The sequence below is a fragment of the Castor canadensis genome, chromosome 17 (assembly GCF_047511655.1).
Source record: "Castor canadensis chromosome 17, mCasCan1.hap1v2, whole genome shotgun sequence".
NCBI classification, from domain to species: domain Eukaryota; kingdom Metazoa; phylum Chordata; class Mammalia; order Rodentia; family Castoridae; genus Castor; species Castor canadensis.
Genome location: NC_133402.1, coordinates 68701574 through 68718794, shown reverse-complemented (window position 1 = coordinate 68718794; position 17221 = coordinate 68701574). Strand labels below are relative to the sequence as shown.

Here is a 17221-nt window from a genome sequence, read left to right as displayed (position 1 = left end):
TATACTACAGAGTTTCACTGCATGGCTCAAATTTCAGGAAAAAAACAACTATGCAGCTTGAATTACACGACTTGTAACATTGGGACTTGGAATAAATTTTGTTACTGAGGAAAACCCATTTTGTTTTTCCTTAACAGATGAGGGCTACATCACACTGTCTCTTAAAATCACGTTGTTCCTACCATGCATTACCAAGACTAACTGAACAAAAGGTGCTTTATTCTTTGGTTCTGAGGGGAAGGGATGATGTGCATGAGGGTAGAGCACATTGACTATTAAAAACTGAAGTAGCAAATGAAATTCCTCCTTGCTAGAATCCTATCCTTCATGAAGACCATGTCAATAGTTAAGCGCATTTATTTTGAAAAGGTCTTTTCTTAAGCAATTCTTGGGAGCAGCCTTAATAGGATTCCTCTAATTTAGAAAGTAACAAACAGTTCACAAAACTGAGCACTCATTATGTACAGACATCACACTAGACACTTTATAGGGCTCGCTTATTGAATCCTTTGAACAGCAATATAACGTGGCCACTATTATTGTCATCCTCATTTTGCAGACTGACCACAAAACATGGAAAACAACTTGCTCTAGTTGTCAGACTTCTGAGGAACCAAGAGTCTAACTGGTACAGTCTGACCCAAGAGACCTGGCCCTTGATCCACTGCCCCATGCCGTCCTCATGCATTCCCACTTCTATAGTAAATGCACTGTGAATGGCGATGGTAAGTAACCTGACCATCATTGCCCAGCAACCATACAACAAGCTGTGTCGTTGTGCTGACCCTCACAACAAGCAACCAGTTCTCTCTGACATACCCAGACAACAGAACCAAAAAGCAGATTGGTATTAGCCGAACCTGGGTTGCTTAACTTTCCATGAAGCAAAGCAAGCTAGCAGACGGATATTAGCTCAAGAAGGTCGTGGGTACAAATGAGTCACAAATCACCTGTGGGCTATGGCCTCAAAGTCTTCAGCACTGACACGACCCTCTGTAGAGTGTGATGCCTCTGCCAATCTGAAGCTCTCTTTCTAGATACAGCTCTATGTAATTACTCATGCCACATTTCTTTGGGGGCCTTTGTAAGTCAAAGAGAAATGAAAAGGGAGAAAAACTAGTGTACAGCTAGTAAGGAACAAATGCTATTAGAAGAAAACACTCTAGAACTCAATCTCTACAGCAAGGTTAGTCATCAGGTCAAACCTTTCCCAAAGTCTTATGTGCACAGTCAGCAGGCACTAGGACCACGTTTAGTAAGACACAGTCCAGCCTTCCAGGTACTCATAGTCTACCAGCCAGCCACACACTGCAGTAGCACCTCCATGGCCTCTTAAGACCTTACCAAGTAGGTGGACAAATATCTTTTTCAGGGAATTAACAGTCAAATGAGAGAATTCAACTGCCAAAAAGAAAGAAAGGGATCTGGCATACAATCAGTACAACTAAAACTGACTAATCTTTTCGAAAGCAGGACCCCAATACCACTCGAAATGGAACTAGAATCAACCTGATGTCCACTTTACTTAAATCTGCATAACTGCAAACTCAGATTTCAGGGATGCTCTTACTCAATTAAAAGGAAGACACTTCCTTTGAACTATGTGCCACATCTATTTCCTGTGCCTCAATTTTTAGTTCCCCTTCTTACCAGTTATATGCTTCCCCAAACCACTCCCATCCAGCTACATCTGCATTTGTGTCAGCTGGAGAAAGAAGGAGCAGAGCTCATGCTGGTGGTTCCTTCCCCAGCTGACATCAACATAGCTTGCACACTTGCTGCATGAGGAGCGGGAGACTACTGGAAAAGGATCACCTTCTCTTCTCTCCTTGACCTTCCTTCTAGTCTCTACATGGAAATACAACTTGAATATTCTCAACCTTCTCAAGGGGGAAAGTGCAAGACGATCAGAACCATAACTATCACAAAGATAAAGACGGAATTCAAAACATTTGCCGTGTGCAGATATTGTGCTGAGTAGTTTGTCTTATTTAATTATCACCACAACACTCTAATATACAAAGAATCTGAGGCACTTACAATAAGAAGGTAATTTGATCAAGGTCAGGATCCCAGAGTAGTCCAGTAAACATTAACTCACCAGGCAAGTGCCATCCACCTCAGTTACAAAAGTAAAAGAAAAGACGAAGTAACAGGCGTTAGGGGAAAAAAGAGAAGGAAACAGAAGAAGTCAAAGAAGAGAAAGGAGACAAGTAGAACTTCACTCCTGGCCAGTCACTAAGTACTGCAACTCACCTCAAGCTATCCCAAGAGTACAACTCATCTCAAGCTATCCCAAGAGTATTTCAAGGACTTAGGGGTGAAAAAGGATGAGCAATGGACTCTGTCCTTAAAGCCTCTACTTCCACTCCTCCCCAGAAATACCCAGATTACATCAGAGGGTGACAGAGAGTGAGTGAGAACTCTCATATGGACCACAAGCTGTTCTGCCTTTAAAAGTAATAGCGCAGACACCAGCCTGGTTCTCCCTAGGTCTACAATGATCCTGGAATCATCTCGAAGTGCAATAACAGGCATCATGCAGGGCTCAGGACACATCAATTTCTGATCAGCAACAGTTCTGATCTCTACTTTGTCAAGCAAATTATTTGCACACAGAAGTAAAAACAACAAATCTTTAGTGAACACCAAGTATAGGCTTCTCAAGCAAGCGCGCACGCACACACGCACACACGCACACAAGCGCACACACACACACACACACACACACACACACACACACACACAGAGTTAATTCCTCTTTTTCTACATTCACAGAAATGAGATGTCTGAAATACAAACAATTTCAGTGTAGAGGAAAAACAGCCAGCTGAGAGAAGACTAAGGCTTTGGGGAGCCATCTTCTCCTCCAAACGCTTTTCTTTTCACCAACAAAGACAGGATAGCTTCTCTTCTGACTCATCAAGGCTAATTTCAGGTTGGAATTTGTACAGACAAGTTTTAGAGTTTCTCACAATATTCTCAACCCAGTGTTGCAAGCCTTTCGTCACTGGAAATGTGTGCACGAGTTCACGAACAATGCCATTAGCAGAAACTTACCTTAGAAATTAAGCAATAAAGAGTGAATGATGTACTACTTTCAAGTAACTGGATGTTAAGATTCCATCACTCAGGGCAAGGAGTTTTAAAAGCATTCTTTAAGGAATGTTTTAGGACATGAATAAATTATGCTGTACTTACTGCTAAAATGTCTGCTTCTACAGGCAGCAGGTTTAGGGATGCAAAGAGCTGGACAGTCAAGATGGTGTACACCTGTGTGGCTGACAGCATGAGCATCCCAATGGAGAGCAGCATCTTGCCAATCACCTGGGCAACAAGGACAAGAATAACTGTGAGAACTGGTGCTTTCTCCCTCAGAATAAATCACTTGCTATCCTTAATACCTAACATCCAAAAAGCAACCCTTTAAACTACAGACACGTCAACATTAAACTTGAAAGACATTTTGAAAGCATACATATTTACATAGATTCGCACATTAGGCAAACACCCACAGACTGGGTACTTTAAAACCCAAAAACTCCTAAGTAGGAAACACTTCTGGTTCCCAGCCCTGTGGTGAGGGACACCAGCATGTAACATTGCTTGTCCTTTGGCTCCTAACAGCCTATGCTTTTTCCCTCTGTATCTGAAAGGCAGCAGCATAGCTGTCTCCCCAAACCACCCAGTTTGCTACATCAGAACTTAAATGAATCACGATTCCATGAAAGGGCTACAAGCCAACCAGCAAACAGAATTCTCATTGGCAAACCTCAGCCAACTGCAAATACATGAGGACAAAGTTTGCAAAAAGACCATTTAATGACAACTTCACTCAAGACCACCATGTACATAATACAATTTTGATGAGGATTACTGTTATTAGTGCTCTGGATTTAGAAGCTACCTTACAGACTTAAACTCTTGAGTCTCTGACTCACATGCAGAGTAAGATACCTGTGAGTAACTTTGAACTGCCATCTCACAAAGCCAGAGATGAAATAAAGGTGAAGATATACTGAGGTATAGATTTGTTCCACAGACAGTGGTTGACTGGGGTTGAAACAGGAGAGTCTAAGGGAGAGAAGAAAGACAGGTGGGACTGGGGAGTGGGGAATGACTGCTAATGGGTATAGATTTTGGAGGGAGGAAGATGAAAACATTCTAAAATTAGACTGTGGGGATGGCTAACTTTACAAATGTATAAAAAATAACTATACTATATACTTTAAGTGAGTAAGTTTTATAGTGTGTGAATGATATCATAATAAAACTTTTCAAAACATAGATTTGTTGGCACTAGTTTTTAAAGTTTTAATGTTTGACACAAGAGGCCACGAATAGCCAAGGCAATACTCAGTAAAAAGAACAACGCTGGACGTATCAAAATACCCGACTTCAAACTACATTACAAAGCAATAACAATAAAAACAGCATGGTACTGGCACAAAAACAGTCATGAAGACCAGTGGAACAGAATAGAGGACCCAGATATGAAGCCACACAACTATAAGCAACTTATCTTTGACAAAGGAGCTAAAAATATACGATGGAGAAATAGCAGCCTCTTCAACAAAAACTGCTGGGAAAACTGGTTAGCAGTCTGCAAAAAACTGAAACTAGATCCATGTATATCACCCTATACCAAGATTAACTCAAAATGGATCAAGGATCTTAATATCAGACCCCAAACTCTTAAGTTGATACAAGAAAGAGTAGGAAATACTCTGGAGTTAGTAGGTATAGGTAAGAACTTTCTCAATGAAACCCCAGCAGCACAGCAACTAAAAGATAGCATAGATAAATGGGACCTCATAAAACTAAAAAGCCTCTGTTCATCAAAAGAAATGGTCTCTAAACTGAAGAGAACACCCACAGAGTGGGAGAAAATATTTGCCAACTATACATCAGACAAAGGACTGATAACCAGAATATACAGGGAACTTAAAAAACTAAATTCTCCCAAAACTAATGAATCAATAAAGAAATGGGCAAGTGAACTAAACAGAACTTTCTCAAAAGAAGAAATTCAAATGGCCAGAAAACACATGAAAAAATGCTCACCATCTCTAGCAATAAAGGAAATGCAAATTAAAACCACACTAAGATTCCACCTCACCCCTGTTAGAATAGCCATCATCAGCAACACCACCAACAACAGGTGTTGGCGAGGATGCGGGGAAAAAGGAATCCTCTTACACTGTTGGTGGGAATGTAGACTAGTACAACCACTCTGGAAAAAAATTTGGAGGCTACTTAAAAAGCTGGACATCGATCTACCATTTGATCCAGCAATACCACTCTTGGGGATATACCCAAAAGACTTACTCCAGAGGCACCTGCACATCCATGTTTATTGAGGCACTATTCACAATAGCCAAGTTATGGAAACAGCCAAGATGCCCCACCACTGATGAATGGATTAAGAAAATGTGGTATCTATACACAATGGAATTTTATGCAGCCATGAAGAAGAACAAAATGTTATCATTTGCTGGTAAATGGATGGAATTGGAGAACATCATTCTGAGTGAGGTTAGCCTGGCTCAAAAAACCAAAAATCGTATGTTCTCCCTCATATGTGGACATTAGATCAAGGGCAAACACAACAAGGGGATTGGACTATGAGCACATGATAAAAGCGAGAGCACACAAGGGAGGGGTGAGGATAGGTAAGACACCTAAAAAACTAGCTAGTATTTGTTGCCCTTAACGCTGAGAAACTAAAGCAGATACCTTAAAGCAACTGAGGCCAATAGGAAAAGGGGAACAGGTACTAGAGAAAAGGTTAGATCAAAAAGAATTAACCTAGAAGGTAACACCCACGCACAGGAAATCAATGTGAGTCAATGCCCTGTATAGCTATCCTTATCTCAACCAGCAAAAACCCTTGTTCCTTCCTATTATTGCTTATACTCTCTCTACAACAAAATTAGAAATAAGGGCAAAATAGTTTCTGCTGGGTATTGAGGGGGGGAGAGGGAGGGGGCGGAGTGGGTGGTAAGGGAGGGGGTGGGGGCAGGGGGGAGAAATGAACCAAGCCTTGTATGCACATATGAATAATAAAAGAAAAATGAAAAAAAAAATAAAATAAAATAAAATAAATAAATAAATAAAGTTTTAATGTTTGAGAATATTCTACTGTGCAGAAAACAGTTAACACAGCAGGACTAAGACTGTGATCCTTCGGAAGGTCTGACTGCATTAGTCTGGGGCTAGCATCTGTAAATTTAGATCTCAGCAGAGTTCCTCCATTTTCTGGTAAGAGAGCTTATTATGTCTAAAATTTGCAAAAAACATGGTTTGTGTTAAATACTTGTTTTCTTCTGGGAGGTGGAATTTGTACCTCCTAAGCAGAGCATGTTCAGAAATAGCTCCCAGGACATACCCTGGGCACTAAGTCTCTGTGAGTGTCATGTATATTTCTTTTTTCCACAGCTCACTATAGGAGGAATTAAGCACAGACTGTGCAACTCTGCTGCAAAAGCACCTTGGAAGCTCACGCCTGGTCTACTCTGGACTCTACCTCATGTGCCCTTTCCTTTTGCTCAATTTGCTTTGCTTCCATTGGCTATAATAAATCATAGCCATGAGTACAACTATATACTGAGTATTGTTAATTCCATCCTGGTGAACCACTGAGCAAGTTCTAGCCAAAAATGACAAAGTAAAAACATATAAATCCCTACAAAATAAGGCATTGTTGCTAACAAATTTTACCAGGAAGAATAAATACGCACCATATTGGCCAGCAACCTGTTCGAGAAACTGAATCTGGGGCTGGCGGACTGGCTCAAGTGGTAGAGCACCTGCCTTGTAAGTGTGAGGCCCTGAATTCAAACCAGTACCACCAAAAAAAAAAGAAAGAAAGAAAGAAAAGAAAAACAAAACCACACAGATTTTCCGAGTGGATTACAAAAGAAAGAAACTGAGTCAGAATCTGAACAAGAATTATGACTTTCCTTCTAAGTTCTGGACTTTTCAACCAACTTTGAGAGAGAGAGAGTTCAGAGGGAAAATAAATCTAAAGGCCCAGGATTAATAAAAATAATAACAACTAATACTCATCACTTAATAAGAGGTGGCCATTGCTGTAGGCGTGTTATTGAGTTAACTCATTAATCTAATGATACTTGTGAGGTAGGTATGTCATACATGCCAAAAATCAAACAATGGCAGTCAGTGCCTGGATTTGAATCCAATCATCTGCCTCTAACTTCCACGCTCTTAGGCCCAACTGAAAAGATCGCCAACATCCAAGGCTTACATTCAAAGGGTAGAGTACAGCCCCTGCCTGCACAGGTATTGAAGGCTTCAAACCAGTAACAGTCAATGAATTATTTCCTACTTTTACATTGTGTATGAGTGCATATGTGTGTATCTATTTAATATTTGTCAGTGTGTTTTAGTTATACTTTTTGTTCTTGTTGCCTTCTTAAATAATATTCTGGAGTTTTCTTTTATAGTCTCCTTACAAGACTAATTCTTGTTCATTGTAGAAAATGTGGGAAAAATAAAAATCACTCATAATCTTCAAATTAAGGAACGAGTACCTGTATTTTGATGTTGCTATGGTCCGCAGGTGGTATGTCCCCTATAGACTCAAATGTCGAAGGTTTGGTCCCCAACTGGTGGCACTATTTTGGAAGGTGGTGGAAACTGTAGAAAGTGGGACCTAGCTGGAGAAAGCAGGTCACTAGGTATCCTGTCCCTCTGAAGGGTATCTTGTGCCTGGCCACTTTCATTTTTCTTTCTTTTCTTTCCTTCCTTCCTTCCCCTCCCTCCGTCTCTTCTCTCTCTCTCCTCTCTCTCTCTCTCCTCTGTCTCTCATTCTGTGTGTGTGTGTGTCTCTCTCTCTGTCTCTCTCTCTCCCTGCCTCTCTCTCTCTCTCCCCCTCTCCTCTCCTCTCTCCTCTCTGATTCTCTGCTTCCTGGCAGATCAAACAACATGTCACCATGGGGTGACAACTTTGCTCTACCACGCCCTTCCACCATGCTGTTCTACTTTACCACAGCCCAGAGACAACAGAGCCAGTATCCATGGACTGAAGCCTCTGAAAGGCAAGCCAAAATAGATCTTTCCCCCTTATGTTGTTTGCCTCAGGTATTCTATAGTCACAGTGACAAAAAGTCTTTTAGCTGTAAGTACATTCAAATAGATACTTAGCAAAAATGGAGGGACACTGCATTTTGATTTGCGAACTGTGTTCTTTTTGCTAATGTATTATGAATGTTTTCCTCATTAACTGTATTTGAGAATTTTTTACTTCAAATCCCGTAGTGTGGCATCTGCATGCAGACGGCTACGTATGACACCCTGCACAGCATCCAGCCCTCTGAGACACTGGTTGTAGTCTATTTTACACACTGTTTCCATACGCGATTAGTTTATACAAAAGGAAAACTACTGGTTGAGAATATAACAGCCACACCACATTCCTTATCCATGTCTGTAACAGACTGCATGGGAATCTCTATTCTTAGAGATTTCATTTTTTAAACTATTACAAACTCCATAATGCATATTCTTTTAGTTAAGCCCATGGGTACAACCTTAGTTTTATTGTTTCTTTGTTAAAGTCATAGAAGTAGGAGGTAGTACAATGGCTGCAGAAAGAAATACGGGATCTAGGATTAGACAGAGGAGAGTTTAGATTCTGCACTCTCATAGAAACTGCGATCCTGAGGCAAAATGTTTTAACCACATACATTGCTTCATCTAGAAAAGGAGAATCATAGAACCTAGAAGATAACTCTACAGAATGAATATAAGAATGTACAGAATAGCTTAACACACTGGTAAAATAAAGGGAAAGAGACAAAAGAAGCAACACAGAAGGACCACAGTGAGTGGGACAGACACAATCCGTGGAACATTCTGGTGGACAAGTAAACAGGACACGATAAAGAGTCTTGGTGCTCCACACAGGCAAAGAGAGATATAGGAGATAACGGAATTTGAGCCGGGGGTGGAGGGGCACACATGCTAGGCAAGTGCTCACTGGGATAACTCAAATTATCTTCATGTAAAAGTAAACATCAAAAAGAGAAGACTAAAGAAAACTCTAAACAATAGCTAACGTTAAGAGATAGAGACCGAAAACAGAGGAAAGAGATTGAGACTGGATTTATAAAAGTCAAGAGACAAAAGACCTCTGACATGAAGGGGAGTCAACTGGTCAGAAGTAAACAGCAAATGCCAGAGAAGAGGCAAGAAGATTTAAAGTCTTTCCATGTAAGAGTCTGTCAAAGACTGGTGGAGTGGCTCAAGAGGCAGAGCGCCTGCCTAGCAGGCATTCAAAACAACTTGAAATGCTGCTTACTCACTCTGTATCTTCACTCATGTATTCAGAAACTAAAATACCTTCAAAAAGAATTTGGTGGAGAACTACAAATCCTATGAAATTGTCTGCAAAATTTCATGTAAATATATACAGTTTCTGTGAAAGGGGCCCATGGTTAACACAGTCTCAAAAAAAGCATAATTTTTACTACTGTTGCTTTTTTTCTTCTTAAATTTCAGTTTAAATCTTTTCCAAGAAACCTTCTCAAGAGAAAGGTTAACAAGCGTCAATGCTTCCATACCTTTTCCTAGCACTTAACCTGCTGGTTAAGACAAATGAAGACTGTCAACTATGTCGATACACATCATTATTTATAGTAAATACTGATGAAAGCACGAAACTAAAAAGAGTGTGAGTTAACTACAAAGCCTTCTTACAAACAAGGTGCAGCAGCAAACACCCAGGACCCCATTTACTTGAGCAACTGAGATAGGAGGATCACTTAAGCCCACTTCAGAGACCCTGTCTCAAAATAATGACAACAAACACTTGTTATAAAAACAGATTCTGTGCTGTGTGGCTCTGGAAGCTGGGGAACATGGAAACTACTCATGCAGGGCTTCTACAGAAGTCATTTCTTTCAGATCCCCATAAGAGTTCTATACTGAGGTGACATGTGCACACGCTGACCTCGTGCTTACAAGTCGGTGCTCTGTGGGTGAAAACGCACTTCATGGAGGTAGCTGCACTCCCAGTCTATTCTCCACCGGACCAGATCTGCTCCTAAGGATGGGATGTTCACCAGACCCCTGCACTGCTACTTGCACAGAGGACTGCTGGACCTTTCTTCCCATCAGTCACTGGCTGCTCATCTGAATTACATAACCATCCAGCCCTGCAGCAGAGCGCCTGGAAGCCTTTCTTTGTGTTGTGAACTCCTAGATCCCCACACAGGACAGGTTGATCTTGCAAAGAGCAAACACGCAGACACATGGTAGAATTCTGCTGATTATGATATTCCTTCTCTCTTCCTTGCCTCTTTTTCCTGCTGGCTGTCCTTGTCCCCTTCCCCTCCCTCTCCCACTACCAAAGACAGAACCTAGCTCTATGTTCATTCCAAGTTGCCTATAATCAACAGGAAGTTACACTTCTTCAAAGGAAGTTCAGAGGACAGAATATAAAAGAAACCCAACATTTCTGAAAATGCGCCGATCCTTGATCACATCTCATTCTCACTCCTGACAGAATTCTTCTAGTATCAGCATTTTCTCTAAATCAGCTCCTCGATGCTACAGTTTGCAAATTCTATCTTCCGTTCAGTCTGTACTATATCTTGCCTAAGATATATTCTTACAAACTATTTTAACTCAATCCTAAGAGCCTTTAGCTCTAACTTCAAGCTTACCAGAATTACGTGTACAGGAAAAAAAAGCTGTAAACCAACATAAGGTGAATGTCTTGTGTAAGGGCAATGCTGCAACTTCTATAAAATTCAACAGAATAAACGAAACAGTAGAAAGAGACAGAAACAGGAAGCAGCAGGTAAGTGGTAAAAATTAAGAGATGAGACACATTAAATTCAAATGTGACATGCAGATCAATCAAACCAACAATGAAGATATTTGGGGACAATGTAAGTCTGGATATTAGATACCTTTTTAAAAATAATTGTTAATTTTCTCAGGCATATGACAGTGTTCTAGTAATGTGAAAGTCCTTATTTTTGGAGATGCTTAGTGATGTACTTAGGAATGAAATGTCATGATATCTATAACTTATAGTACTTCAGATACACATAATACATGTTAAACCTAGGTAAAGATTACACCGGGATTCATTACACCATTTCTCTACTACCCTACATATTTGAGAATTTGTATATTGATAAGGTTCTTAGGCCAGGTACTGGTGGCAGAGGTAGAGATCAGGAGAATCACAGTTCAAAGCCAGCATGAGGGGGAAAAACAAAACAAAACAAAACAGGGCTGACCGAGTGGCTCAAGTGGTAGAGCGCCTGCCAAGCAAGCTTAGAAAGCATGAGGTCTTGAGTTCAAACTCAAGTATGGCAAAAAGAAAAAAAAAGGTCTTACTGGGTGTGGTGGCACACACTTGCAATTCCAACACTGGACGGAGAGGCTGAGGCAGGAGGACACCAAGTTCAAGGCCAGTGTGGGCTACATAATGAAACCCTGTCTCAAAAAAACAAAACAACAAAAGAGTCTCTGAACATTGTCAATCGTCACGTCAACACTCTGGAGGTCTTCTCAAGTCCTTCACCTTCCTTTGGTTTGGGGCTTTTTTGTTTATTCTACAGTACTGAGGTTTGAACTCAGGCTCTACACTTTGAGCCACTCCACCCAGCTCTGTTTTGTGCGGCTTTTTTCAAGGTAGGGTCTCAAGAACTATTTGCCCGGGCTGGCTTGGAACCTCAATCCTCCTGATCTCTGCCTCCTGAGCAGCTAGGATCATAGGAGTAAGACACATTTTTCATGCGGTAAAACACACACAGAATAAAAATTACCATTTTACACATTTAAAAGTCTGAAGTTCTGTGACATGAACTACATCTGCACTGTGTGCTCTCACTGCTACCATCCAGCTCCAGAACTTACTTCTCCTCCCATTAAGCACTAATTATTGAATCCCCATCTCCCAGCCCTGGGGAACCACTGGCTGGCTGGCTGGCTCTAAGAGTTTGGCTACTCTAAGTGGAATCACATAGTATAGCCCTTTGTCACTGTCTTGTTACTGTCTTATTCCACTTGGCGTAATGTCTTGAAGATTATCCACGCTGTAGCAAGTGCCAGAATTTCTTTCCTTTTGAGGATGAATAATACTCGATGGCATGGATACACCGCACCTCGTTTATCTACTTGTCCACTGATGGCACCTGAGTTGCTTCTGCCTGTCCACTGACTGTCAACAAATACCCGAGTTCCTGCTTTTGACTCTTTGGGTATGTACTCAGGAGCGGACCTGCTGGAGAGGATGGAATGCTGCTAGGTTTTTTGAGTACCTTACACTATTCTGCACATACAGAGCTGAACTGTCTTGACACTCCCATCAGCAGCACAAGGGTTTCCATTTCCTAGTTTTTGACATTGCATTCCTAAAGGAAGCAAATGGTACACCATTAGGGTTTTGATTTGCATTTCTCTACTGATTAGTGATGAGCTTTTTGGCTATTTGCATGTCTTCTTTGAAGAAATGTCTATTCAGGTTCTTTAATTTTTAATCAGGTTGCTTTTGTTGTTGACTTACAGTTGTTCTTATATATTGTGAACTTCAACCCCTTACGTAATGCATGACTGCAAACACTTTCTCATTCTATAGACTATCTTTTCATTTCAAAGATAATGTCCTTCAATGCACACGTTTTAATTTTCATGAAATCTGTATTATCTATTTTTCCTTCTGCCACATGTGCTTTTGGTGTCCAATCCAAGAAATTATTGCCGAATGCAATGATGCAAAACTATGTTTGATCCTAAGAGTTGTATACACTACCCATTACAGTTAGGTCTTTGACACAATTGAACTAATTGTAGTACATAGAGAAAGGTAGGGTCCAACTCCATTCTTTTTGCATATGGACATCCAGTTTTCCCAAAGTCACTCATTGAAAAGACTGCACACAATCCCTTTTCCCACTGACTAGTCTTGGCACCCTTGTCAAAGATCTTTGGGCCATATGTCTAAGTTTATTTCTGGGCTCTGTGTTCTAGTCCACCGGTCTGTATGTCTGTCATTATGACAGCCAAACACTATTAGAATTACTGCAGCTTTGTAGTACATTTTTCTTTTCACAAAGAATGAGGCCTACAACTTTGATCTTTTTAATACTGTTTTGCCTATTTGGGATCCCTTGAGATTCCACACTGAACTTTAATAACATCATGATTTCAGCAGACATCACATTGAATCTATATATTGCTTTGGGTAGTATTGATATGTTAACAATATTAAGTTGCTCCAAAACATGAGATATCTACCCATTTATGTCTTATTTTCTTTCAGCAAAGTTTTATAATTTCAGTGTAAAAGTCTTTTTCCTCCTTGCTTAAATTTATTAGTGAGTATTCCATCTTTTTTGCTGCTAGAATAAATGGAACTGTTTTCTAAGTTTCTTTTTTTGGATTGTTCATAGTTAGCATGTAGGAATGCAACTGGCTGTGTGTTCATTTCGTATTAGGCAACTCTGCTGAGTTTATCTATTTGTTCTAACAGTTGGTTCTGTGTGTGTGTGTGTGTGTGTGTGTGTGTGTGTCTGTGTGTGTGTGAAGTCTTCAGGTTTTCAACACATAAGATCATGTCAACTGCTGATAAAGCTGTTTACTTCTTCCTTTCCAATGCAGATGTATTTTTTTCCTTTCTTTTTTCCTAGGATTGCAGTACAATGATAAGCAGAAGGCACAAAAGTTGGCAGCTTTCTCTTATTCATGATCTGAGAGGAAAAGCTTTCAATCTTTCACTACCAACTATGTTAGGTGTGGGTTTTTCACATATGGCCTTTATTACATTGAGGTAGTTCCCTGTTATTTTTAGTTTGCTAGATTATTTTTTATCATGAGAGGTTGAATTTTGTCAAATGCTTTTTCTGAATTGAAATTACATTATTTCCCCCATCATTCTACTGACGGGGAGCGTTACTTTGCAAATGCTGAACCATCCTTACACTCCAGGAATAAGTCCTTCTTGGTCTACATGTTTAATTCTTTATTGTGCTATTGGATTCCTTTTGCTGAGGATTTTCATATCAATAGTCACAAGATACCAGTCTGTAAGTGTTTTTGCTTGCAGTATCTTGTCTGATTTGCTATCAAGGTACTCTTGGCTCTTTAGAATGAGTTAGAAAGTTTAAAAAGGACTGATGGTAATTGTTTAAATGTTTCATGTAATTCACCAGTAAAACCAAACAGTCCTGAGCTTTTCTTACTTGGGAAGGTTTTAGTTAATAAATATTAGTTGTTGGTCTATTCAGATTTTCTGGGTTTTTTCATGATTCAGTCTTTATTTCTGTAAGTCCATTTCATCAAGGTTATCCAATTTTTTGGCATACCATTATTCATAGTACTCTTTCTTATTTATTTATTTATTTATTTAATTATTCATATGTGCATACAAGCCTTGGGTCATTTCTCACCCCTGCCCCCACCCATTCTCTTACCAACCACTCCGCCCCCTCCCTCTGCCCCCTACCCTCAATATCCAGCAGAAACTATTTTGCCCTTATTTCTAACTTTGTTGTAGAGCAAGTATAAGCCATAATAGAAAGGAACAAGGGTTTTTGCTGGTTGAGATAAGGATAGCTATAGTGTGAGATTCCTCTCATTCCTTTCCTGTATTTAAGTGTCACTTTCTAACTTAATTTTTCTCGAACTGACCTTTTCTCTAGCTCCTGATCCCCTTCTCCTATTGTCCTCTGTCGCCTTAAAGTTTCTGCATTAGTTTCTCTGCATTGAGGGCAACAAATGCCATCTTGTTTTTTGGGTGTCTTACCTATCCTCATACCTCCCTTGTGTGCTCTCAGTTTATCATGTGATCAAAGTCCAATCCCCTTGTTGTGTTTGCCCTTGAACTAAAGCCCACATATGAAGGAGAACATATGGTTTTTGGTCTATTGGGCCAAGCTAACCTCACTCAGAATGATGTTCTCCAATTCCATCCATTTACGAGCGAATGATAACATTTCGTTCTTCTTCATGGCTGCATAAAATTCCATTGTGTATAGATACCACATTTTCTTAATCCATTCATCAGTGGTGGGGCATCTTGGCTGTTTCCATAACTTGGCTATTGTGAATAGTGCCACAATAAACATGGGTGTGCAGGTGCCTCTGGAGTAACCTGTGTCACAGTCTTTTGGGTGTATCCCCAAGAGTGGTATTGCTGGATCAAATGGTAGATCGATGTCCAGCTTTTTAAGTAGCCTCCAAATTTTTTTGCAGAGTGGTTGTACTAGTTTACATTCCCACCAACAGTGTAAGAAGGTTCCTTTTTCCCCCGCATCCTCGCCAACACCTGTTGGTGGTGGTGTTGCTGATGATGGCTATTCTAACAGGGGTAAGGTGGAATCTTAGTGTGATTTTAATTTGCATTTCCTTTATTGCTAGAGATGGTGAGCATTTTTTCATGTGTTTTTTGGTCATTTGAATTTCTTCTTTTGAGAAAGTTCTGTTTAGTTCACTTGCCCATTTCTTTATTGATTCATTAGTTTTGGGAGAATTTAGTTCTTTAAGTTCCCTATATATTCTGGTTATCAGTCCTTTGTCTGATGTATAGCTGGCAAATATTTTCTCCCACTCTGTGGGTGTTCTCTTCAGTTTAGAGACCATTTCTTTTGATGAACAGAAGCTTTTTAGCTTTATGAGGTCCCATTTATCTATGCTATCTCTTAGTTGCTGTGCTGCTGGGGTTTTGTTGAGAAAGTTCTTGCCTATACCTACTAACTCCAGGGTATTTCCTACTCTTTCTTGTATCAACTTAAGAGTTTGGGGTCTGATATTAAGATCTTTGATGCATTTTGAGTTAATATTGGTATAGGGTGATATACACGGATCTAGTTTCAGTTTTTTGCAGACTACTAACCAGTTTTCCCAGCAGTTTTTGTTGAAGAGGCTGCTATTTCTCCATCGTATATTTTTAGCTCCTTTGTCAAAGACAAATTGGTTATACTTGTTTGGCTTCATATCTGGATCCTCTATTCTGTTCCACTGGTCTTCATGTCTGTTTTTGTGCCAGTACCATGCTGTTTTTATTGTTATTGCTTTGTAATATAGTTTGAAGTCAGGTATTGTGATACCTCCTGCATTGTTCTTTTGACTGAGTATTGCCTTGGCTATTAGTGGCCTCTTGTGTTTCCATATAAATTTAACAGTAGATTTTTCAATCTCTTTAATGAATGTCATTGGAATTTTGATGAGAATTGCATTAAACATGTAGATTACTTTTGGGAGTATCGACATTTTTACTATGTTGATTCTACCAATCCATGAGCATGGGAGATCTCTCCACTTTCTATAGTATTCCTCAATCTCTTCAGAAGTGTATAGTTTTCCTTGTAGAGGTCTTTCACATCTTTTGTTAGGTTTCCACCTAGGTATTTGATTTTTTCTGAGGCTATTGTAAATGGAATTGTTTTCATACATTCTTTTTCAGTTTGCTCATTGTTAGTGTATAGAAATGCTAATGATTTTTCTATATTGATTTTATATCCTGCTACCTTGCTATAGCTATTGATGATGTCTAGAAGCTTCTGAGTAGAGTTTTTTGGGTCTTTAAGGTATAGGATCATGTCATCTGCAAATAGGGATATTTTGACAGTTTCTTTACCTATTTGTATTCCTTTTATTCCTTCTTCTTGCCTAATTGCTCTGGCTAGGAATTCCAGGACTATGTTGAATAGGAGTGGAGATAGTGGGCATCCTTGTCTGGTTCCTGATTTTAGAGGGAATGGTTTCAGTTTTTCTCCGTTAAGTATAATGCTGGCTGTAGGTTTGTCATATATAGCTTTTATAATGTTGAGGTACTTTCCGTCTATTCCTAGTTTTCTTACAGCTTTTATCATGAAATGGTGTTGGATCTTATCAAAGGCTTTTTCTGCATCTATTGAGATGATCAAGTGGTTTTTGTCTTTGCTTCTGTTAATGTTGTTTATTACGTTTATTGATTTTCGTATGTTGAACCACCCCTGCATTCCTGGGATGAAGCCTACTTGGTCGTGGTAAATAATCTTTTTGATGTGTTGTTGAATTCGGTTTGGCATTATTTTGTTGAGGATTTTTGCGTCAATGTTCATTAAGGAGATTGGCCTATAGTTCTCCTTTTTGGAGGTGTCTTTGCCTGGTTTTGGGATAAGTGTAATACTGGCTTCATAAAATGTGTCTGGCAGTTTTCCTTCCCTTTCTATTTCGTGGAACAGTTTAAGGAGGGTTGGTG

At 39.8% G+C, this 17221-nt stretch overlaps 1 protein-coding gene across 5 annotated transcripts in view; it reads right to left on the bottom strand.

Annotated features, from left to right (window-relative positions):
• The window catches only part of Rnf13 (ring finger protein 13), a 117905-nt gene that overhangs the window by 82097 nt on the left and 18587 nt on the right, over window positions 1-17221 (bottom strand). For all 5 annotated transcript variants that reach the window (XM_020156340.2, XM_074059856.1, XM_074059854.1 and 2 more), the window contains one exon: window positions 3202-3327. In XM_020156340.2, coding sequence (XP_020011929.2) covers window positions 3202-3315 — 114 coding nt within the window. In that variant the 5' untranslated portion in view covers window positions 3316-3327. The remainder of the gene's footprint in view (window positions 1-3201; window positions 3328-17221) is intronic.